General features: G+C 41.6%; 1 protein-coding gene and 1 long non-coding RNA gene across 3 annotated transcripts in view; one reads left to right on the forward strand and one right to left on the reverse strand.

The window, feature by feature from the left end:
- The window catches only part of CRYBG1 (crystallin beta-gamma domain containing 1), a 188,576-nt gene that overhangs the window by 48,647 nt on the left and 114,408 nt on the right, over positions 1-25,521 (reverse strand). Inside the window, exon 3 of one of the 2 annotated variants that reach the window (XM_012753155.3) lies at positions 271-1,856. In XM_012753155.3, the coding sequence (XP_012608609.1) occupies positions 271-1,856 (1,586 nt within the window). Of the gene's footprint in view, positions 1-270; positions 1,917-25,521 lie in introns of those variants that run through there. The other variant, XM_076003089.1, reaches the window with a different exon arrangement.
- Positions 371-20,753, forward strand: LOC142870948 (uncharacterized). Its single transcript, XR_012919295.1, has 4 exons — positions 371-477; positions 1,691-2,541; positions 3,217-3,350; positions 20,342-20,753. It is a non-coding gene; the product is annotated as an uncharacterized LOC142870948 (long non-coding RNA).

Genomic DNA, 25,521 nt, shown 5'->3' on the forward strand with positions numbered 1-25,521 from the left:
AAAAACAGAATTAACTCATGTCAAGCCACGAAGTCTCATTTCCATACGTAAACACTGAGCGTCAAGGGATATCCCATTTTTACTTAAATAATATATTAAAATAGGAATTAACCGAGAGAGGCGGCCACATGTGTAACTGTTAACTGTGTAAAGTGGCCCTTCACTATCTTAAGTTCAACACATGGGGGAAACTGTGTGCACAGTCATTTCTTCCACAAATGGGAAGACCCCGAGCGGGCGGCCCCCAGCACGTCTCCCGCAGCTACTTACAGGGTCACTTTGGTAGTCACCGTGGACCTGCCCGCCCCGAAATGGTTCCTGGGCTTCAGGCCGTCGGCGTCGGCAGCTGCGGAGGCTCCTGCCGATCTGCCCAGCTCCCTGCTTCGACCTCCGTCCGCCCGGCCGTCGAAGTGGTTGGGCAGCGGGCCCCGCTTGTGCTCGGGCTTGATCTCGGGCAGCAGCGAGCTGCTCCGGACGGTGAGCTCGCGGGGCACGACCCGAGCCGCCTCCTCCCCGCTCTCGGCCGCCGCGCCCTTGGTGCCTGGGGGCTCCCTGCCCGGAGCCCGCGCGCCGCCGGCGGGCGGGGTGGGCACGGCCTCGGGGAGGCGGCTCCGGCCCTTCCGCTTGGTGGGGGACGAGGTCGGGGGCGGCGGCTTGCTCCGCTCCGACTCCCCTCGGAGCTGCCCTCTGGGGCCGGGGCTGGGCTTGGACTCTGGGCTGGCGGCGGAGGCAACGCCCCCATCGGGGGCCGCCCGCGGAGATTTCACTTTCTTTTCCGCGGAGACACTGTCGGCGGCCGGGTTTGGCGCCACCTCGTCGTCGAACACCGCGTCGTCCCTCGCCGTGCTCTCGGGCAGCTCGGCGTCTGCACCGGGGGAGTCGGTGGATTTCTGCGACCTCCTCCGCCTCCCGGACCTGCGGCCGCTCGACCTCTTCTCCATGTCGTCCCAGTCGCCGCAATCCTCTGCGCTGGCAGTAATCACGACCGGCTCGTCCACCTGCTCCACTTCAGTCTTACTCAAGTAGATGTCCAAAGTCAACACTTTGGCGGGATGAGCGCGGTCGCCCGGCTGGGAATCGGGCCGGCCTGTGCCGCGGGCCTGCCCCGGGCCGACTCCACTCCCGGCGCCCTCGGCTGGAGGGTCACCTGTCGGAGCAGATGCGTCCTCGGGGGGCTGGCTGCGCGCGTCTAGGGGCCCCGGAGAGCCTCCTTCGGCACACAGGCTGGCGACTCCGTCAGGGGTCTCGCCTAGTCCTCCTGCTGGCCGCTCCCGGGTGGGCGACCCAGGCACACCCCTCGCACCCGGGAAAGGCTCCTGTTGGCGGCCGGAGCCCAGCGAAGCGTCCTCCCCCGGACTGCGGGCGGGCGTCTCTAGGTCCTCTTGCCTGGAGGAATTCCCTGGCGAGGAATGCAGCTGCTTGGCAGCGGCGGTGGCATCTGGGAAAGTCTCTGCCTCCAGAGGTTCTAATTGGGGTGAATCACTTTCATGGCACTGCTGCACAGCCGCAGCCGCTGCACTGCTGCTAGCGCAAGGTGACAGCTCGGCCTCAGGGGACAACGCCTGGACGCAGTTCTCCGAGTGCTCGCCTTCTGCCTCTTGGGGTCTCTCCTGGGGGGAGCCCTCCTCGCACGTGTCCGTTTGCTTCGGTTGGCTACTCTGAGATTTACTCTTCTCATTCTCTCTTTCAGGGAGTTTAGAAGAGGTTACATCTTTGGGAGACACTGATTTGGCATTTGAGCTGGTGGGACTCTCTAGACCGGTCCTGGTGTTCCTTCTCCTTCCTGCCGCGAATAGAGTGCCAAGTTTCCCCAAAACTGGCTTCCTTCTGTTCTCATCTGGTGGTTGTGCTCTGGACTGAAAAAGAAAAGGGGATGGGAAAATTTGAGAATCTGGTGTTTGCCCCTTTAGTAGCATCGCACAGAACTACAACCCAAATAGTAGACCAGAGTTTCTAATTGAAAATGAGAAATTGTGCATTTATTACATTCATTCCAACAAAATAAACTCTAGTCTTAAGTTTTAAATTTTTCTTAAACACGTAAGTTTCTGGGGGCACTACTTAGAAAAACATTTCCTTTAACTATAAACTTTAAGGAAAATTTGAAATGTCCAAGTAATCACACATGCAAAACAAACAACTCCCAGTTCTCTCTAGCTTTTGCTTTTTACCTCCTTCCTCAATAAAGAAAGATGCAATTGCAAAAGAGCTAGGCGTGACCACAGAGCAGTAAACACACTAAAGTATCTTAAGGTGGAATTTTTTTCTGAAACACCGCCCTTTCTTTTCGAAGGAGGGGAGGGGGACGAGAAAAAGCAGTACTAGCAGCCTTCTCCTCGAGAACGTGGAGAAGCCAACGTACAGTACTCGCAAACCCCAAACAAAGCAAGCGCGGAGGGACCCTGCACCTGGGCCCGCCCCGCACCCGACCTCCAATGGGAGAAGCGCGCGAGCGTTCAAACGCCGCAGGTCCCCCGCGAACCCACGCCGGGTCTCCGGGTTCACCCGGGAGCCTTTTCCCCTCGGGGAGGTCCTAGAAGCGTGAGTACGGAGGAGCGCGCGCCCGCGCCCGCGAAGACGCAGGGGCGACCGCCTTCGCACACCCCCTTCGGGCCCGGGAGCGCGCGGGGCTCTGTCCACGCCGCCCACGGCCCCGGCCTGTCCCTCGCCACCCCGCGGGGCTTCGGGCGCGCCTGGGAGGGAGCCTTTGGCCGGCCGCTAACGACCCGCACGGGTGCCAGGAAGGGGGAATCCCGCGCTTCCTACGGCGCCTGGAGCAAAACGGCTCGCACCTGGTGCCCGCGCCGGAAGCCAGGAGAGCTCGGCGCAAATCAATAAAAGCAAACCCGCCAATGGGCGCGCCGGGATTTGCGGGCGCAGGACAGGGCAGGTGAGGGGCCGAGGGGTGGGCAGGAGGAGCAGGAGGCGGGCCCGGGGAAGGCGGGAGCGGGAGCGGCGGGCACAGCTGGGCTCCTAGGGGACGGAAGCGTATTCCAGGTAGCTGACTCCACAGAAAGTAGGCTCAGACGCGTGGCTACTGTGTCTTAGGACTTAACGCTCACACTCAAAACCCAGGTGCTAGCTGGAGTCCTGGTAAGACAGAAAAGAGTCCCACCTGTCCTGGAAGGGGAACATTCAAGACAATATAGACTATGTACTGGGAGATTCCCCCATTACTCTTTAAAGTACCTCCGTTTCCATTTGGCTTACATGCAGCCGGCGGACTTTGGAGATCGGAAATAGGAAAGAGGGTGAAATAACGCGTGAAATTAACAGCGTCAACAAGCATTTGTTGAGACCGTCCTGGCACTGTATTATAACATCGTGTCATCCTGCTACAGCCTCGTGAGGTAATGCTGTTACTCCACAGCAGAGATGAGGAAAGGAAGCTCGGACCATAAAGAGAGGAAGTGGGGGAGGGAGATAAATAAAGGGGAGGGCAATAAAGTCAGAATTCAAACCCCAGTCCTCCCCTTCCAGCTCATGCTCTTTCCACTTCACCACCGAGCCCCCAGCCCCTTTTAGAGGACGCGGAGGTTCACCAGGAACCAGGTCACACACCCCCAGAATCAGACCTGAGGAGGTGCTCATGAATCAGATTTGCTCACAAACTCCTGAGGTAAAACTGATCTGAGAAGCACTTGTGGGAGCTTTGGGACTAGACAGCTGCTGCCAAGAGAGGGACTAAGTGCAGCCACTTGGAGCTTTTGTGACTGAGGTGCTATGTTTCTAAAAATCTAGCCAAGTTTTGATTAATTCAGTTCTTCAGTGGTTATATAAATAATACATTAATAGAAAGAATTCGCAGTGTGATTAAGAAAAAAATACATTAAAATATTCTAATGAAACATTTGTATTCTTTTTCTACAAATCAAAGGTGTCACATAATTTTAAGTCCTAATACATGTTTACTGAGCCATCCTTAGGCACTAGTGCTATATGTAGATTCTCATTTTATCCTCCCAGCAGCCCTTAAGGTAGGCAGTCTTTTCATGCCCATTTGCCAAGGTGACTTATCTCTGTCCAAGGCCCAAGCCAGTAAAGTCTGTCTGACTCTGATACAGAGCTCTTTGTCTCCACTGCCTGGACAGGCCTTCAAACGTATCCTGAAGAAGTAGCCAGGAAAATAGGTTTGAGTCTCTTGGCTCAATTCCAGTCCCTGTCAAAATAAAACAGCTAAGGGTAGGTATTAGTCCATGCTGCCAATGATGTTGCAATCCGTTTTCCCATACAGTGAAGATGCCCGATCAGCAGTCCTCTCCGTGCTCAGTACAAGGCATTTTTTTTTCAGTTTTGGCTATAGCTGCATTTTACAAAAAAAAGTTTGCTCCTCTACTTGTCTCAACTACTTGACTCTTCCTCTCCTGAGAGGGGCAGCCTGTTTATCACTCACCAGACTGTTCTGTTGAATTTACCAGAATTCCAGAGTTTTATTTGTTTATACATGATTGTTCATAGTAGCTTCATTCATAATAGCCAGAAACTGGAAACAACTCAAACACCCATCAGCTGGTGAATGGATAAACAAATTGTGGTACATCCATACAACAGAATACTACCAACAGAATTCTGAAACATGTAACCACATGGGCAAATCTCAACAGCATTATGCCAAGTGGAAGAAGCCAGACTCCAAAGATTACATACTGCATCTTTACATTTATATGACCTTCTATACAATACAAATCTAACCTATTATAGTAGATCAGTGGTTGCCTGAGGGTGGAGGCAGGTAGTGGCAAGGGGTGGGGGGACGTAATAGAGAAGGAAGAGCCACTAATGAACTTTTGGGGATAAAGGAAATGCTTTATATCTTGATTATGGTGATGGTTACACATGTACGTATCTTTCAAAACTCATCAAACTGTACACTTAATATGGGTATAATTATATCTTAATAAAGTTGCTTTAAAAATAGAGATTTTCAGGAAAAAAAAAATTAGCCGGGCATGGTGGCACGTGCCTGTAGTCCCACCTACTCAGGAGGCTGAGGCAAGAGAATCGCTTGAGCCCAGGAGTTTGAGGTTGCTGTGAGCTAGGCTGACACCATAGCACTCTAGCCTGGGCAATAGAGTGAGACTGTCTCAAAAAAAATTTTTTTTTCATACTCTGGTTTCTCTTCAGATCATATAAATCCTTTGCCTTTTACAAAAAGTAGAGATTTTCCCTGGGAAATAAAGAGCAGAAATGCAGTGTGTGTGTGGCACAGTCCATCTGGCTTGGATACATATTTCATAGTTCTTAAGGGAGGGACCCATGTCTTTTCAAAAGGTAGACTCTCATTTACAGGGGAATGCAGTCTTCCCCCTAGGGGCCAGGTCCCTATAGATGTGCAGGATCACATCTCCAAACAGGATCATCTGAGCAGTGCTCAGAATGCTTCATGCCTCCTGAGTAAAGTCCTCAGTCAAATCTTTGAGGAACACCCTTTCCTTAACAGGGTACACATTTCTTTTCAGCGAGGGATTGTTTCTTTCCAGTGCTCAGGGAGGAAATATGGCAGATGAAGAACAAAAAACTAGATGGTCTGGGAGTCATCAGAGAGTGTTAGTAGGCACCTTTATAGGTTTGGCCTTTTGGGTTTAGAGCAGGGGTCCTCAAACTTTTTAAACAGCGGGCCAGTTCACTGTCCCTCGGACCGTTGGAGGGCCGTTGGAGAGTGCGGCGCACATTCCACACATGCGCACTGTGGGCCCGGGAGGAGTCAGCTGCTAAGCAGGACAGGCAGCAGCGGCAAAAACACCTGGTGGGCCAGATAAATGTCCTCGGTGGGCCACATGTGGCCCCTGGGACATAGTTTGAGGACACCTGGTTTAGAGTCTTAAACCTAGGATGGGAGGCCCAAACCTTGTCCCTCTATCTTGATGATAATAGGAAGGGGAGTATTTTGCAAAGAGGTTGCTGGGGCCCATCAGGCTTCCTCATGCTCCCCCAGACTCGCCCCAGCTCTCCTCCATGCCTGGCCAGGGGCTGAAGGTTCTCAGAGCACATGCGATCTAGGAACCTCTTTTGTATTTATCTTGTTACCATGTACTTTCTGCCCACCTTAAGGCAGCCTGCACACCTCACTGTGCAGAATCTGCATTTGGCACCTCCCATCACCCATGCCCAACAGGGATGCAGCAGTCCACAACAGGATTATTTTATAGGTGGTCCATGGGATTTGTGCCGGGACCTATTTTAGAGTATTCTTGTTGGCTAATATTAAACGTGGCTCATTAATGGGCATATGTGAGCATCCGTGACAAGATTGTCTTTCAGCAGTGTGCAGAGGCCCAGGCAGCACTGGCTGCAGTGCTGTTCTGTGATTCTCAACCTGTGTGGTGTGGCAACACCTGCTATCAGCAGATACCACTTAGTAAATGTTATTTTGCACTGTTATATATACTTTCAGAGATCTGTGCTGTCTCCTAACTAATGGAGAACAAAAGTCCAGGACATACAGGATAAATCATTAATATAAACTACAGTATGTCCAAAATGTCTGGACATGTTAATGATAGGCAAAATAGTGTATTTATTGCAATTTTTTTCAGAATTGGAATCATTGCTTTAAATTTAGAAGTACTTCACCTGAAATCATGTTTGAAGATTAAAGAAAAATATGTTGAGCATATTATTTGAAAATGTAAATAACATACTGTTTAAAAATTAATCATATGTTTCCCACCTTTTCATTCCTCAGCAGAATATAAGTCCCTCCAGAGCAGGAAAAATGTCCTGTCTGCATTCCCAAAGCTAGGACAACGATTTATAGCTAGAGACGGACATAAAGTATTTGCTGCTACTAAAGAACTATAACATCCTTCCTCCCTTTCAAGAGGGAGTTTTCAATACTCTTGGAGATAACTAGAAACACAAGTCTAAACAAAACAGAATGAAAATCTTTTCTGCTCAAGACTTAGTGTGGTCAAGACTTTGCAGCTTTATTCAGCCCATGTGAGCATTCTGCATGTTAGTGGAGCTACTGGCACACAAACTTTGATTTCTTCAGGTTTACTCTTGGCTCGCAGCCCAACTCTGAGTCGGGAAAGCAGATCAAGATCTTTGTACATGTACTCACCTGTGCAACCTTCTAACTTGTGGTCATCAATGTACAAAAGTAACTCTTTTTTTTTCCCCTAAGCACTTGTGATTCTCTAAGAGCTCACTTTGTTGATTTCTGAAAGATACCTTAGTTCTTCATTTCAGCCATAATGAGGAAGAGTCAACCAGAAATTATTGTAAATGATACGACTGGCCATGTTACTTGTTTACAACACGTGTATATGTGTGTTTGTGCTGGTGAGGAACTTTTTTTTCTTAAAGAATAAAAAGATAAAAAAGATTTTTTTTAAAGAATAGTTCTAGTGTTTTAGTTGTGTGGCTTAAAATTTTAGGAATCTGAGCTACTTTACCCTTCAACTTTTAAAAGTAAAAATGGGGTCAGAAAATTATGTTCAATAAAAGTAAGAAATACTTTAGAACCATGTGACAGTTAAATAAAACACAAAGATGGGGAGTGGGGAAGGGAGAGAAAAAAGAAATAGGCAAAGCTGGATAGAAAATCTGTGGTAGAGTTACTTTGGGAGAAACACAAAAAGCAAGAAAGACTTTCATGAGGAGACATCACTCTTTTCTTATAACTTCCAGGATGTTCATTCTGAAGACATTTAGAATTAAAGTTAAAATTACATTTTCCCATGATAAGTGTATGGCAGAGTATCATCTCAATATCAGAAACACCAGACAGGTAAAATTAAATGTAAGGATCCAGATACAAATTCCTGATACTACAGACCCAGATTTGAAATAGGCATTTAAAATAAATGCCTATCCTGCCTACCTCTCCATTTTGTGTTTTCCTTTTTGATAATTATTGTACTAATATATAACATATGGCCCACTCTAAATATACACACACATAATGCAAAAGAAGAAATGAAATGTTCATATAAGTAAACAGTGCTATATTAAACACTGAAACTTTTCAAATTAATGTTTTTCTATTATATGTTATATAGTTCCCTCCCTAAGTTATACTAAATATAGTGTAGCTACTTCTTAATGGTTCCAGAGACAGAACTATGAACCGTTGTTATTACATTCATGCTATAATAGTGATTTCTTCTAGAGCTGTTACAATGAGTGAATGCTTGCATTCAATGACCCACAAGCTATACCACTGTTAAGTAGTAGGCAGGCCTCTTATGCAAAAGCATATGAAATTGCTACATTTGACCATTTTTGATTTATTGCCCAATTTCATATGGTGCAACCAATAATCCTTGACGTTAGGGCTTTCAGAGCCTTCCTCTCCAGCATCACTCCCCCTAGGCTACCAGAGTGGATGCTTGCTCACTCTGTGCTATTTCTAATATATGTCACCACTTCCAGTGCCCACCCCATCTCTGCTGCTCACTATTTCCCTGTTTTTTAAATCTCTTCTATGTCCTTTCAACATCAAATGACACATGCCTCTCTACTTACACCTCAAGGTTTGTTTTTTTCCTATGCTGCCACTTCAAGCCAAACAACAATGACATCTTGTTGTGTAAAATCAAAAGTATATGATTGGGTAACAAAAAAGTGATAGACTATTTTTTTTAACTTCCAGCTTAAACAGTGTCCTGAAAAAGAGGCATTATTAAATATGAAAGCCATCATTTATGACTTAAATTTTCATTCTCCCAAAGAGTTTCTTTCATAAAGCAGACTCCCAGTTTCCAGTAACTATTGTCTTTAGGTCATTTACTTTTTGACAGAGACAGAGTGAAACCTAATTGATTAAAGCCACTGACACTTGATCAATCAGAAAGGGAGATAAAAGATAAGATCATGGTATGTTCGAGTTGTAGGATCATTCACTCATTCATTCTCCCAATAATAATACTTATTATTATTATTATTATTTTGAGACAGAGTCTCACTTTGTCGCCTAGGCTAGAATGAGTGCCGTGGCAGCAGCCTAGCTCACAGCAACCTCAGATTCCTGGGCTCAAGTGATCCTCCTGCCTCAGCCTCCTGAGTAGCTGGGACTACAGGCATGTGCCACCATGCCCGGCTCATTTTTTCTATATATGTTAGTTGGCCAATTAATTTCTTTCTATTTATAGTAGAGACGGGGTCTCACTCTTGCTCAGGCTGGTTTCGAACTCCTGACCTCGAGCAATCCGCCCACCTCGGCCTCTCAGAGAGCTAGGATTACAGGCGTGAGCCACTGCACCCGGCCACTCCCAATAATTATTGAGCATCTACTTTGTGCCAGAATTTTCTCCTTACCTTAAAGAGGCAAACCATGCCAAAAGAATGTAAATAATTTTCCTAAGACACAAATCGGGTTTTCTAAAAGCTGGCTTGGTAATTTTTCCCATTTGAAATAACAATGTAGTCTCAGAAAAATAAGACTTTATTTACTAGAATATGATTTACATACCACTTTTATGAATGTACTGACTGCATAGAGCACATTACATCTGTATGCCATATTTATTCCCAGGCCGTGCACTACAATAAGAGAGAGAGCTGATGAACCCTCTCTTGTGATGGAGTTCTATGTTTAGAATTCAGGTAATTCTGTGAACAGAGTTGGATATTTCTATTTGCTCTCCTTTCACACACTGTTGTCTGTGCCCTAGCCCCCAATCATGATGGAGTGTAGCAACTGACGTCCTTGCCCTTTGGCTTTGCTTAGGTTCAGCCAGTGGGAGGCACTGATTTTCCCCCATATCTCCATCTCCCAATGAGGCTTTGGATTGAGTGTGGCTGGGTTTAGTCAGTCTTTGCCAGGTAGTCCTCCCCTGCAACTGCGCTCTCTCTCCGGGTTCCATGGTAGCTTCTTCCTCTTGCTCCTTCTGGCCTCAGATGGAAAAGGGTCTCAGCAGGTGCCAGCCCTGGATTGCCTCACTAGCCTTTGCTTGGGGTAGAACGAAGTTCTGTGGGGCGTGAGGCATATATAATTTTAAGAGCTTTCTTTAAGTAAAAGAACACAAAATTCTAAATTACAGATTTAGGGACAGAGCCTTGGAAGAGGCCATGTGAGTGAAGAATCCTGAAGCTTTAGCTTGTTTAGCCCCTTTTAGTTTCCTTAAAACCTTGCCACATACTTGGTGAATAGTTCTTCATTATTCTCCTGGGTGACTCAAGGAGAGCATGCTGTGTTTCCTGTGCTGCGATCCTGACTAATACTGTGCGCCTAATTATGAGTAACCAGGACCCAGAATGTTTCTCTACTGGTCTCCCTAACATGTTCTTTGTCTCACAAAGATAACTATCAGGCTGAATTAATTCACTTTATAGTTGAAATGTATAATCCTAATTTGGCAAGTTTTTTTTTTCCTTATGTGGAATATGTAACTAAAAGGAGATATGGGAGTTTGAAATTTGTAGCAAAAGTATTTTTTTATTCTACCTCACAGTTTGCATATCCTGGTAACATAATCAAATCACTGACTACTTAGTTCCTAATTGGAGTAAAGTTTAGCCACACTGGAAAATGGAAATGTGTTCATTGTGAAGTAGTCAAATTAGTTCCTTTTTTATTGACTCACAACTAACAAAGTACATACTTTAATTACGCAATTTAAAAAGAATGACTCACACAGTAACTCATGTCAAAGATCAAGAATAATGTCTTTAAAACACAAAAAAAGCCCATCAGTAAGTCTTCAAATCTAAGTATAAAGAACCAAGGACTTAACTTGAGTTAGGTCACCCATGTACAAATGACATGAGGGAGAGAGGGCATAAGTTGGGGAGAGAACGGTGGAGCAGCCTTAGTGACACTGACACAGCCCACCTGCCCTCCCACCAGGCACAGGGGGCAGGGGACAGGGGGTGGTGCTAGGGGTTGGTGATTGGAAAAGAGGAGGGGGCAAGTCTCTCTAGCGCAGCACTGCTGACTCTAGGCTGCCTCTGAGACTTCTAGTGACCTTGAGACCTCAAACTGAAGGTCAGCTTAACCATATTTAAAAGTGTGGCAGAAAATAGTGGATTTGTTTCTGGAAAGTAGAACAATCTTTTTCTTTCCAATTAATGTATACTGCCCAGAAATTTCTCAGTTTCCTGTAGTTTATAGTAAGAATTGCTGATTTTCTAGCAATAGTTTTCAAATTAATAAGCAGATTGCATGCTTTCATGATAGAACTCAGGAATACTACTAAATAGGAATCAAATAATTTACCTTCTCAAAAATTGCATATCTGTCACACAGGGTATTGAGAAAATTCATGTAGAATGATATACATGAACATGCTTTGAGAAGCACAAAGTGGCCTATGACAGTGACAGCTGGCATAATTAACAGTCTGATATTCTGCTGATGTTTCATAGCCCAAGTTAAAATTATAGAGGCTAAGTAAATAATAAGATGAATTTGTGGTTCTCAGTTGGTGAGATAGAGATGAAAATAGCAGCTGTATCAGATGCAGTTTCTAAAAGAGTTAACATGTCTACAGAACTTGGCATATCATTGCTTGTGAGCACTATCTTTAATGAAACTTGGCTAGAATAAAGAAAACAAATAGAAGTCTAGTTGTTTTTAACTTTTTTTTTAACTGATCATACGTATAGAAGATATGCAATTAGGCCAGACGCAGTGGCTCACATCTGTAATCCTAGCACTTTGGGAGGCTGAGGCAGGAGGATTGCTTGAGACCAGGAGTTCAAGACCAGCCTGAACAACAGCAAGACCCTGTCTCTACAAAATATAGAAAAAAGTAGCTGGATGTGGTGGCATGCACCTGTAGTCCCAACTACTTGGGAGGCTGAGGTAGGAGGATCACTCCAGCCCAAGAGTTTGAGATTGCAGTGAGCTGTGATGATACCACTGCACTCTACACCAGGAGACAGAGCAAGACCCTGCCTCAAAAAAAAAAAAAAAAAAAAAAAAAAAGATATGCAGTTAGGTGCAGTGAAAGAACACTTTTGTATCACCCTATGTAAAATAGCACTCTCACTTTCTATAACCTTCCTCCTTTACTTTTCTTCATAGCACTTATCATTACCCAACTGTATTGTATATTTATTTGTATACTTCTTTATGGTCTGTCTTTCCTTACAGAATGTATGCTTCATAAGGACAAGAATATTGTTTTGTTCACTTCTGTGTCCCTAACCCTTCATCAATGCTTCGTACCAACAGGCAATCAAATATTTAGCAAATGAACATGTCAACCACATTTTCCAGAAATGCCTTACTACAACCTATCAACAAGCAAGAGCCAGACAACAGTGTACAATGGAACGGCCAGTGGTTTGGGAGCAATTGTTTATCACAGACCTCAAGTGAGCAATTTTCACTCAGGAACAAAGGCCTGTCTCTAGCCTTAGTCTCTTTCTCAAATGATTCCCACAAAATCCTTTTTCTGAAATACTCCTCTGGATTACATTAAGGTTAAAATGAGATGTTGGTAAAACACTTTATACAGTCTCTGGGGAAGAGACAGTGAATGAAAAAGGAAACCATAAAAGAAATGCATATTTGACCCCAAAAGCACAGGCAATAAAAGCAAAAATAGACAAATGGACAAATGAAATTGTATCAAACTAAAAAGCTTCTGTACAGCAAAGGGGAAACAACAGAGTGAAGAGAAAACACAGACTGGGAAATAATATTCGCAAATCATACATTAGATAGGGTTAATTCTCAAAATATGTAAGAAATTCAAACAACTCAATAGCAAGAAAACACTAGCTCTATTACAAATGGGCAAAGGACTTGCATAAACATTTCTCAAAAGAAGACATACAAATGGACAACAAGTTTATGAAAAAATGCTCAACATTACTAATCATCAGGGAAATGAAAATTAAAATCACAATGAGCCATCACCTCATACCTGTTAGAATGGCTATCATCAAAAAGATGAAAGATAAATGTTGGCGAGAATGTGGAGAAAAGGGAACTCTTATACTATTGGTGGAAATATAAATTAGTATGGAGAACAGTATGGAGGCTCCTCAAACAACTAAAAACAGAATTACCACATGATCCAGCAAGCTCACTACTGGGTATGTATCCAAAGGAAATGAAATCAGTATATCAAAGAGATATTTGCACTCCATGTTCATTGCAGATCTATTCGCAATGGCCAAGATATGAAATCAACCTAAGTGTTCATCAGTGGATGAATGGATAAAGAAAATGTGGTAAATATACAAAATGGAATATTATTCAGCCTTAAAAAGAAGGAAATTCTGTCATTTGTAATAACCGGGATAAACCTGGAGGACATAGTGCTAAGTGGAGTAAGCCAGGGATAGATAGACAAACAGCACATGATCTCATTTACATTTGGAATCTAAAAAAGTAGAACTTACAGAAGTAGAGAATCGCATGGTGGTTACCAGAGGCTGGGGTTAGGGGAGGGGTTGGGGAGATGTTGACCAAAGGGCACAAAATTTCAGTTAGATAGGAAGAATAAGCTGTATTTTCTATTGCACAGCAGGGTGACTATAGTCAATTATAATATATTGTTTACTTCAAAACTGCTAAAAGAATGGATTTTTTTTTTTTTTTAAGACAGAGTCTCACTTCCGTTGCTTGGGCTAGAGTGCCGTGGCGTCAGCCTAGCTCACAGCAACCTCAAACTCCTGGGCTCAAGTGATCCTACTGCCTCAGCCTCCCAAGTAGCTGGGACTACAGGCATGCACCACCATGCCTGGCTAATTTTTTCTATATATTTTTAGTTGGCCAATTAATTTCTTTCTATTTTTAGTAGAGACGGGGTCTTGCTCTTGCTCAGGCTGGTTTCAAACTCCTGACCTTGAGCGATCCTCCTGCTCAAGAGTGCTAGGATTATAGACATGAGACACCATGCCCAGCCTAAAAGAATAGATCTTAAATGGTCTCACTACAAAAAGTAAATATCTAAGGTGATAGATATGTTAATTAGATGGATATAATAATATAATAATTCTATAATGTGTACATATATGAAAACATCACATTATACCCCATAAGTATATACAATTATTTGCCAATTAAAATTTAAAACTTTAAAAAAAATTAAATAAAAAATTTAAAAACCAAAACACACACAGAGAAATACATATTCATATTTGAAAACCAGAATATATTAATAACTATGAAGAAGGAAATATAAATTATCCTTAATTTTTCCATCCTAAAACATCACTATTGACTATTTTTTCTTCCTGACTTTTATTTTTTCTTCCTGACTTTTATTTTTCTTCCTGACTTTTATGAGGGCCTTATACAATATCATTTTGTATATGCTATTTGGTATATTGTACTTTCACTGAATTCATGCCAATAAATATACTTCTACATTAACATTTTTGATGGCTGCATTGAATTCCAGCATGCACATGTACCACAATTGCTACAGATGTTCATTTAGGTTATTTTCAATGCATTGTAGGCTGCAGAAAATATTTGTAGCTTATCTTTACACACATCCTTCAATATTTCCACGGAACATATTCCTAATTGGTTCCGATCATAATCCTGAAAGACAATCCTAAATGCCATAATCTCAAATATTGAAATCCTGTAAGATCAAAACCAACATTTAATGTTCAGGGTTATAGTGTCTGGGTTTGTGTTTTTCAGGATTTTGATCCAAACCCAATCAGAGAGACCAACCAGAGAAGACTTATGAGGTGGTAGCAATATTCTATTTCTTGACCTGTGTCTAGTTATACAGATGCTTGCCTTTAATTATTTATTATACTTTACATTTATATTTTATATACTTTTCTGATGCAAGTTATGCTTCACAATAACTAGGTAACATGCATTTCTTTGGTTTTTAATGGCATTGAACACATATTATATACTTATTGGCCTCTCCTTTTTCCTTTTGTGTTGTTCATTTTAACTAATATTTGTTAAGAACCTACATGTGCCAGGTGCCTCATGTGAGGCCATAATTATCATCTTTATTTCATATTTGAGAAAAGTGCAGTATGAAAAGTGATTTGCCCATGGTCACACATAACTGGTGGGACTAGTAGACTAGTAGTGGGACTAGATTCATAGTAATGTTTGTGCTGTTTCTCTCCTCCCACTCCCTGTTCTGTTCCTTTTGGCTGCATTTGACTATCATACACACACATACTTAAACATGAACAGGGAAGGATGAGGTGGCTCACCTCAGACACAGAAAGAGCTGAGAAACAGAACCTTACTAAGAGGCAGGGGAACAGGTGTAAGGGCGGGAAATAGACCACGGAGGCCAAGGAGCAAGGGCTGTGAGGGGCAGTGCCTGGAGAGTCTACAGAGCTGCGTTGGAACTGCCAAACTGGGGCGATTCACGCTTTTACTCATTGGGGCCTATACAATTATCCTTGTAAGGGTTTTCATTCAACATCTAATATCTTTTTCCACTCTCTGGAGTGACTGCTCTTCCACTCACTTCCTTTCTACCCCCTGGAAGACCGGCCTGATTTCCCCTCCCCTGGAATTTGGCCTTGTTCTTTGCTCCCTCCATTAGACTCTGTCCTCGGGTCAGTGGGATGGGGCAGGTGGCGAGGATTAGGACTGTGTGTGTGTCAGGAGTGAGCAGACTGAGAAATGTGCTGCTCCTTCTGCTTTGAGAAGTAAAATATTTCATCACTCTCACTGCTCTGTTCCTGGCAGACAGCATGAGCCTCAGATGCCTTCTCTCTGCCTCAGCTTGTGCGTTTGGATTGCAGTCTGCAAACACCACTCCTGTACAGGCTTGAGGTGGACAAGCCTGTGCACCAGGCTTTCCTGCACTGCCCTAGTCCTGATTACGCCTGCAGGCACAGGCAGCAGGTTCCTGCCCATTTCAACATTTTGAATTCCGATAAAAATGTCGTCTCACCAGCCACTACGCTGTGAGGACCTGCAGCGCTTTCCGTCTACCTTTATGTCATGTCACAAGAAACCCAAGAAACTGCCTTCAAAATACTATATGGTCAATAGTCTATAGTTAAATTAATCCACTTCATACATTTTTAGATATTTACTACTAGGCTTTAATAAGATAGTTGGCCAAAATATCAGACATGTCACTTATTAAACTTAAAATTCTGTTTGAAGGTTCATAGTTATTATGCTCTTAAACCTAAATGTTTTTTTTTTAATTTTGCAAATTATTCTAAAAAGGCATTTTTTTTTTCTTTGTAGAACACAAGATATTGATTCTGAAGATTTCTAGGGGAGGATTAAGAGCTTATACCTTAGGGTAAAGACTATTCGTCAGTATAGTTATTAAGGCATTGTGTCTGAACTCTCAAATGATGGGGAAACTATTAAGTATTAAAGAATTAACAAATAAAATGGAGGCCATAATGTCCAGCACTTACTTGGGGCTTCACATTTATGCTTCTGTGATCAAACTAGTGAAGCGGGGTTTAATAGGTCTTATGTAAACTTTTTTTTCTTAAAAGTTTGCAAGATTACTTTTTTCTTATAACTTATTTTAGTCCCCACCACTTCTTGAATGATAGAGTTGTAAGAAGCCAAGTCTCTCCCATAAATTTCTGTGTCCTAATAAAATCTTGTTTGGGGAAAGTATGTGCAATACATAATAACTTGTTATGGGGACAGGTTGGTGAGGGCAGAAGGCAGCCGACGCCCACTGGAGAATGCATTTGAAAGATAACCTACATTTTTAAAGAATGTGTAATAAAGTTCTATCTTTGCCTACCATGAAGAAAAATGAAAATCAATCCTTGCTTTCAAAACAATATTTCCCCACTAGCTTTTTTTCCCAAGGGAGTGACCATCTGTTTGCCTTTGAAATATGAAAAAGGGGTAGGAAGAAAAGACTTTTTAAAACTGAAGAAAAAAAGGGATTCATTAAATTCTTTACAGCATATTCAACAATAGGTCTATACAATAGACATTGTTGGAATGGCTGATGGAACTGACTCAAATATATTTAACAAGAGGCGCTTGTTAATGATTACCTGCAATATTTTAAAGAACCTAGAAGAGAACAGACAGCAGCAGATCACATACTGGACATTTTCATTTCTATTCAAGTCAAAGTCTCCAAGAGTACTCAGTCTCCCACTTCCAATCAAAATTGCTTAAGATTTTTAAGCCCAAAGAATTTGCCAGATTTAGACAATAAATCATTGTGAAGCTAATTGATGTTATTAATAATACTACTTTGTAAGTTCAAAACAAAATCTTAGGCAGTAAAGAGATAACAAAACTTTGGTTAGTTTCTTACCATGATGATGCTTCTTTTTGCTTTTTATAGACACACCAAGAGGATATGGGAAGGAGAAGGCAGCTGTGCGTGCATTACCATGTCACTCTTCTTCTCAAAACAGCCTTGTCTTGTCCTCCTCCTTCCAGCATACCCTGTTCAACTCTCACCTTCAGCGATGCTGCTGTCTCCCAGAGCCAGAGCAGAATGACAGACACTGACTGTTTATGTGAAAAGCTCATTTAATAAGGGTGTGTTTGATTCACAAGTTGAAAGGGTTAAATAGGTGTGCCCTTTTTTGGGTGTGACACTAAATCAAAATTGCTGAAAAGACAACAGAGGAAGTAGTAGGTAGTTTGGAGAAAGTTGCCCTGCATACATTAAATTACATGAAAAACCTGATTATAGGTAGAGAGGAAGCAGGTAGAGAAAAAAAGGCTATCATAGCTTTGATTTTCTTTCTCCGGTAAACAAGGTCAATTTTCTTTAATGCTGAGTTCTTGTTTCATTTCAATTCTAGCGTTTATTTACTTAACACTTTTTTTTACAAAGGTGCAAATTATATACTACAAATTACACCTCATGAAGCATTACAAAGAATGTGTGCAAGCATGCAACATAATAATAGCAATGGCAAAAATTATGTCTACCTCAATACTTAAATAATTGACACCTATATTCATCAATAAATATAATTCAATAATTATAAATCACCATAACATTTACTATAGTAGTTTCTAGTTTGCATATGTCTTATCAGAAGTTTTCAGTACTTGGTAACAAGTTCCATTTTTCAACAAAATAGTCACAATACTATTAGACCTCTTAATCATTTGTCTTTGTTTTAAGTGATATAAATCAGGAAAAAAATTCTCTACTATTTCTTTCATCATGACCACCACAATTAGAAACATTTATTAAGTACCTACTGGTTCATGTAAATGTATTGATAATGAGTATGTGTTTGAGGTGCTATTTTTTTTTTAATTTAATTGTGGTAGAAAGTACATAACATGACATTTATCATCTTACCTATTTTTTAAGTGTACGGTTTCACAGTGTTAACTATATTCACATTGTTGTGCAACAGATCTCTAGAACTTGTACATCTTGCAAAACCCTATGCCCACTGAGCAACTTCCCATTCCCCTCTGCCCCCAGCCCTTGGCAACCATAATTCTACTTTCTTGTCTCTATGAGTTTGTCTACTTTAGGTATCTAAGTGTTTTTTTTTGTTTGTTTGTTTTTATGACTGGCTTATTTCATGTAGCACAATGTCTTCAAGGTTCATCCATGTTGTAGCCTGTGACAGGATTTCCTTCTTTTTTAAGGCTGAAAAAGATTCCACTGTATGTATACACCACTTTTCTTTATCCATTCATCTGTCGATGGACATTTAGGTTGCTTCTTTCTCTTGGCTATTGTGAATAATGCTGCAATGAACGTGGGTGTGTAAATATCTCTTTTAGATCCTGCTTTTGAATGCATACCCAGACATGGGATTGTTGGATCATATGAGAGTTCTATTTTTAATTTTTTGAGAAATTGCCTATCGTTTTCTGTAGCAGCTGCACCATTTTACATTCTCAGCAATGGTGCATAAGAGTTCCAATTTCTCAACATCTTCGCTAGCGCTTGTTTTTGTTCTATTTTATTTTTGATACTGGCCATCCTCCTGGATGTGAGATGATACCTAATTGTGGTTTCAATTTTCATTTCTTCGATTATTAGTGAAGTTGAGTATCTTTTCATATGCTTGTTAGCTATTTGCTTCTTTGGAGAAATGTCATTCAAGTCTTTTGCCCTTTTTTCCCAGAGTTATTTGGGAGTTTTTTTGTTTGTTTTTGAGAAGGGTGCTATTCTTAAGAAAAGTTGTAAGAAGTAGAAGACTAATTTAATATCTGTATTACAAACTTCTCTAGGCCTGGCAGGAAACAATTCACTTTCTCCTGCTCTAAACTCAGCTGTAATTTTCTCTGTAATAGTCTATGTAAAAAAGATAACATTTGAATAGATTAAGAAACTTTCTCAAAAGTAAAAAGAAAAAAAATCTTAGATAATCACTTAAAAAATAGAAAAAGGTTTATTTTTGAAAACACATAATGGTCATTTGCCAACTCTAACTGTATTCACAGAATGTCACACTTACAGTTACATGAGGGCTCTCATATTTTATTATTTCTCCAGCAAGCATTTATTGGTTACCAGCTCTATGTCAGTCTCTGCAGATTGAGGGATTAAAAGACATAGTGTCTCATATCAAAAAACTCAGTTTGGGGTAGAAGAGAAGGAAGGAGGACAGATGTGTGAAGACAATACAGAGGATATTGTTATTTAGAGGTACGTATAGGATGAATGGGGTTATAATAATAGCACCCATTCAGGGATGGCCCATGTAGAAAAAGTAGTGCTTTGGTAAGAGGGTGGCATTTGAATTAATACTTAAAATACACATACTCCAGCTTTAGGCTTTCTTTCTTTCTTTTTTTCTCTTTTTATTTCTTGAGAAGTATTATGGCTGATAGCAGATAAAACTCTTCTAATCTAATATTTACATTAATATCTAATGTTAATCTAACAATCTAATATTAATATTAATTAATAATTATGCATCAATCATTTCTATTAAAACATTTATTTGGTACTATGACTATACATTACTTTAAAATATAATCTAAAAATAGGAATTCTTCTATTAACCTAAACTTTACAGAAAAGATATGAAATGATTAGTATCTTCTATATAGTACCTATCACATACTCACTATATGAAGGCTAGAGAATATATGACTTATTTTGACTTCTAGAAACTTATAGGCTTGTCTATAAAACAACCACCCATGTGAAGGCAGGCATATAATTAAGTGCTAAAGGTTGTAGTGGAGACATTTGTAATGCTTTAAGAGTTCAAAGAGGAGGAGATCAGTAAGGCTATGTAGCCAGAAGACCACAGGAAGAACAGGACTAGCCTTGAAGGATAGGTTTAACAAGACAAAGGTCAAGCAAAGGCATTCCAGTGAGGGAAACAGCTCCAAGAAAGGCAACCAAATGACAATAGGAAGAGGGGCCTAGAGTTATGGGGCATGATGAAGGTCAGTGAAATGAATAAGTGGTAGTTTGAATGAGTATGATTGATCTCATCTGGGGAAGGCCTTGAAAGGCATGTCAAGGAGCTTAGGTGTGATGTGATGGGAAATATGAAATCTTTGCAGGTTTCTGAGCAGGGACGTGACATGATCTGAAGCTACGTTGGAGGAAGACAAGCGTTTGGTGGGCCCAACTGGACGGGGACCTGGAGTCACCACTTGCGGAGGGAAGAAAAGCAAAAGAAAGCAGACACTGAAAGAGACAGATGAATCCAAAGGAACTCCATGGTGCAGAGTCTCAAGGCCAAGGAGAACACGAGGAGCTCCAACAGAAGGTTGGGAGTCTGGCTTGGGTCTTGTTGAACTTAGGAGACAGTTAATATTTCCAAGTGGAAATGGCCACAAACCATGCAGTGGCCACTCTCAAAGCTATGCATCTATATGTTATCCGAACCCTAAGTCAGTCACATAGTACATCACAAACTGGCAGGAAAAATATAAGCTACAATTTGTAAATGGCGTTATTAACTCTATTATAGGGCAATACGTGCTATTTATTCCCCATAAAAGACAAAAGGCACATTTATCTGCCTTTGGCCTCCATCAGCATTTTCTAGTTTTTAATCAGGAGTCAGTCCTTTTGCATCAACACAGGCGGCTCACGCCAGGCGACCTTTGTAGTGAGAAGTTCATTAACAAGCATAAGTAATAACTACTCGGACACGACTTGTGAGTATTTCGTCATTTTGTTTAAATAAAATGTTTGAAAAAAGGTCATGCTTTGTGATTAGCATAATGAATGAAATAAATGTGACAAGCCTGTATTCTGTTTTTAAACAAACCAATGAAATCCTCTTGTAAGAGGAGACTTCATTAAATTAACATCACACATAGATGACAGGAAGACCTGCCAGTTTTATTTACTTTCCAGCCTTACTCAAGGTATTGTACTATGCCATTAGTATACATTTTTTTTAGTACAAATTGAAAAATGATCGCTGACAACAGGCCTTCTCACAGAGTGTGAGGAAAGGAATGAGAATCTAGCACACCTCTACTTCCTGTCCCCTCAGCCAAATGCCCCATGGGTCAATTCTAACTAGGAGACTTTCCTCCCCTGCTCATTCTTTCTGAGAAACTGTATTCCTGCCCCAGCTCTAGGACTGGGTTTCTGCAAAGCACAGAAGAGGGGCTAAATGCAAAGGAAAACAGAATCGCCAGCACCTGTCTTTGCTCCCACATCTGTTAGCCCTGCCCTTCCATATCACATTGGAAAAAATTCATAGAAACATATTTTAGCTATGAGTCACAATATGCATGTGAATAAAAGTAGATCATATGTTCTTGGGGCCCCACAAATATTCCCAGAGCAAAAATACACTATTTAAACTTCAAAAACTTCCAAAAGAAATAATCTTTAATTTGCCACCCTCTATTTTAATCTCCTCAATCTATTACATTACATTTCAACTGGTTCTTCTTTTATGAGAAATGATGCCCCCATAAACTGAGCTACGGGATTTTCTTTCTGTCCTTATTCCTTTAGGAAACCTCATGCTAGGAAAGCCTGGTTTAAACATGGCTATGTCACAGTTGTTGCTGCCTAAAGCTTACACCCTTATAGGGACACAGCCTGCATCCATGCCAGGGTGAACTAGGTGTTTCCTGGCTGTTTTAAGATGCCAACTACATTATATCATCTCAACGTTGTGAATATATTTGTATAAAAAGCTGGGTAGAAATTCTGAGAGGGAAATGACAACTGTTATGTGGGTTAATTTATTAAATTAAGGATTCCCCTATGGTTAGCTTTTCATGCTCTGCTGGAGTCATTAGTCTCTCCATAGAAGACAATGTCTTCCCATACTTCTTTATGTTTTTCTCAACCTAGGCACTTTTTAGCCAGACATTTAATCTCTGTTGCCCCAGATATTAGTTAACAAACTCAACTCTGTCACATACAGAAGATACTTTTGTGTTCTTGTTTCTACATTAAATAAACTGAAACCAACTCTAAACAACATAAACTACCACTAAACTAAAACGATTCAAAATTATTAATGTTTTCATTTTTAATCAATGGAAAACTGATGGGAGAATTATATCTTCTTTCATATACATTATATGAAGATTTTACATTTAAAATAATAATTAATTTGATGTTTCTACTACTTTTCTGAAATAATTTTTGGTCTTGTGACACAATCAAATTACCAACATTTTATCAAGACCATTACCCATTTAGAGTGACGTCAGCAAGATGGCTGACTAGTGTTGCCTGGCTCTCATCGCCTCACAAAAAGGAAATCACACAATGAATAAACAACTATATTTAGATTAGAGTGGCTGAGGAAGTGTGCTGAAGAGCACCAGGAGAATAGCAAAGCCCTGTGGTGCACGGAAGCCCAGGACAGCGCCATAAAGAGGGGAGTAAGGCACCCTGCTTCTGCCATGCCATCTCTCCTGCTGGGATTAGACCAGAGCCAGGGGGACCTCTTCTTATAGGAAAAAGGTAATCTGGAGACCCTCAGTGGCCCCCATCACTGCCACAGACTCCAGCAGTCATTGCTGTAGGAGAGTACTCCAGTCCTCACAGGCCCCAAGTCTAGTGTGAACACCTGCTGGGAGTCCATGCAGCTATGTGCACAGCAAGGTGACCCTGCACAGCTGTCAGGCTCATGTGTACATGCCCCTTGCCTAAGAGCTGTCCCAGAGGTGGCCCACTCCAGCAGAGAGAGTCGTGTACAGCTGCTGGCATGTGAGCACCTTTCTCCAGCTTGACAACTGGCAAGGAGGTGGCACCACCTCACCAGAGAGGGCTGCCAATAGCTGCCACCTGCATGTACCTTCCCCCAGCCTGAAAGCTGGCCCCACCCCACCAAAGAGAGTTGCATACAGCCTCCAGCCCACATACAACCATCCCTGGCTTGACAGTCAGCTCAGAGGCAGCCCTGCACCACCAGAAAGGATCCAGTGCAGCAGCCAGGCCATGTGAGCCTGCCCCTGGCCTGACAGCAGGCCTGAAGGTGACCCTACCCTACTAGACAGAACTTCACTCAGCTGCCCAACTCTAGTGCATCTGCCCTCAACCTGACAGCCTAGAAGTGACCATACCATTAAGGAGAGCCCACGACACATCCTGGTGTCCCATTGCACCCACACAACTACACCCACAGATGCCCAGCCAAAAATCAGCCCAGTGTTTGTGTCCCCAGCAAAACCACACCACCAACAATCACATACTCCTGCAGCTTAGGCCACTGAGATAATCACAGGCATTGCAGGTAAGGATTACAGCTGAAGAATCTGTGTAGAGACTAAACTACTCTGTCTACCCAGAACCCAAGCCCACATACCATTCCTACCTGACCTAGGACCTAACCACAGGAAAAAGCCTCTTCCTATGAAAAGTACTTCATAAAATTGGAAAAAGCAACTATTTCACTAGATGTGCAGATATCAATATAGGGACACAAGAAACATAAACAGCAAGGAAACATGACACTACCAAAGGAACACACTAAGTCACCAGTAATAAATCCCTTCAAAAAAGATATTTGTGAAATTCCTGAAAAATGATTCAAAATAATGATCTTAAGGAAACTCAGCAACATATAAGAGAATAAAGTCAAACAATACAATGAAATTAGGAAAAAAATTCATAATCTTTTTTTTTTTTTTTTTTTGACACAGAGTCTCACTCTGTTGCCCGGGCTAGAATATCATGGTGCCAGCCTAGCTCGCAGCAACCTCAAACTCCTGGGCTCAAGCAATCCTCCTGCCTCAGCCTCCCGAGTAGCTGGGAATAAAGGCATGCACCACCATGCCCGGCTAATTTTTTCTATATATTTTTAGTTAGCCTATTAATTTCTTTCTATTTTTTAGTAGAGATAGCATCTTGCTCTTGCTCAGGCTGGTTTTGAACTCCTGACCTTGAGCGATCCTCCCGCCTAGGCTTCCCAGTGTGCTAGGATTACAGACATGAGCCACCACACCCGGGCAAAATTCATAATCTTAATGAGAAATTCAACAAAGAGATAGAGACCATAAAAACAAACAAACAAACAAACATAAATCTTGGAGCTAAAGAATTCAATGAATAAAATAAAAATATATAATTGAGAGCTTTGACAACAGACTAGGTCAAGCAGAAGAAAGAATTTCTGAACTTGAAGAGAGGTCTTTTGAAATAACCCAGCCAGAGGAAAAAGAAGAAATAAGAATAAAAAAGAATGAAGAAAGCCTATGGGACTTATGGTATACCATTAAGCAAACAAATATTTACATTATAGGAGTGCCAGGGAATGAAGAAGTGGAGAAAGGCATAGAAAAACTATCTAACAAAATAATAGCTGGAAACGTCCCAAGTCTTGGGAAAGATGTGGACACTTAGATCCAGGAAACTCAAAAGTCCCCAGTGAGATTCAATCTCCCCCCAAATACTCTATGAGGCACATTATATTCAAACTGTCAGAAGTCAAAGACAAAAAAGAGAATTCTAAAAGCTGCAAGGAAAAACATCATGTCACATTTAAGGGAATCCCTGTGAGGCTATTGGTAGATTTCTCAGCAGAAACCTTATAAGCCACAAGAGAATGGGAGGATATATTCAAAATGCTGGGGGAAAAAAACTGTTAACTAAGAATACTATAGACAGCAAAGCTAACCTTTAGAAATGAAGGAGAAATAAAGATCTTCCCAGACAAGCAAAAACAAAGAGAATTTATCATCACAGGACCAGCCTTATAAGAAATGCTGAAAAGGGTGCCACAATGAGAAATAAAAGGACAATAATTAATATCATGAAAACACATGAAAATATACCAATATAGGTAAATCGATAACAAAACTTAAAATACCCCAATGCCATAATAGTGCTATGAATTCAATTCTCTAGTATGAAGGTTTAAAGTCAAAAAGGTCAAAAACATCAACAGCTATCATTACAGGCTAAGAAATACACAAAAGTATAAGGATATAAATTAAGGGAATCAAAATACAAATTGTTGGGGGGAGGGAAAAATGTCTAGATTATTTTTATGCAACCAAAGTTGTCATCAATTTAAAACAGTCTATTATAATTACACGAGGCTTTATGTTAACACCATAGTAACCACACAAAAAAAATTACAAACAAGAAAGAGAAAGGAGGCCCGGTGTGGTGGCTCATGCCTGTAATCCTAGCACTCCAGGAGGCCAAGGCGAGCCGATCATTTGAGCTCAAGAGTTCAAGACCAGTCTGAGCAAGAGTGAGACCCCATCTCTACTAAAAAATAGAAAGAAATTAGCTGGACAACTAAAAAATA

This window comes from Microcebus murinus, chromosome 5, assembly GCF_040939455.1.
Source record: "Microcebus murinus isolate Inina chromosome 5, M.murinus_Inina_mat1.0, whole genome shotgun sequence".
Taxonomy (NCBI): domain Eukaryota; kingdom Metazoa; phylum Chordata; class Mammalia; order Primates; family Cheirogaleidae; genus Microcebus; species Microcebus murinus.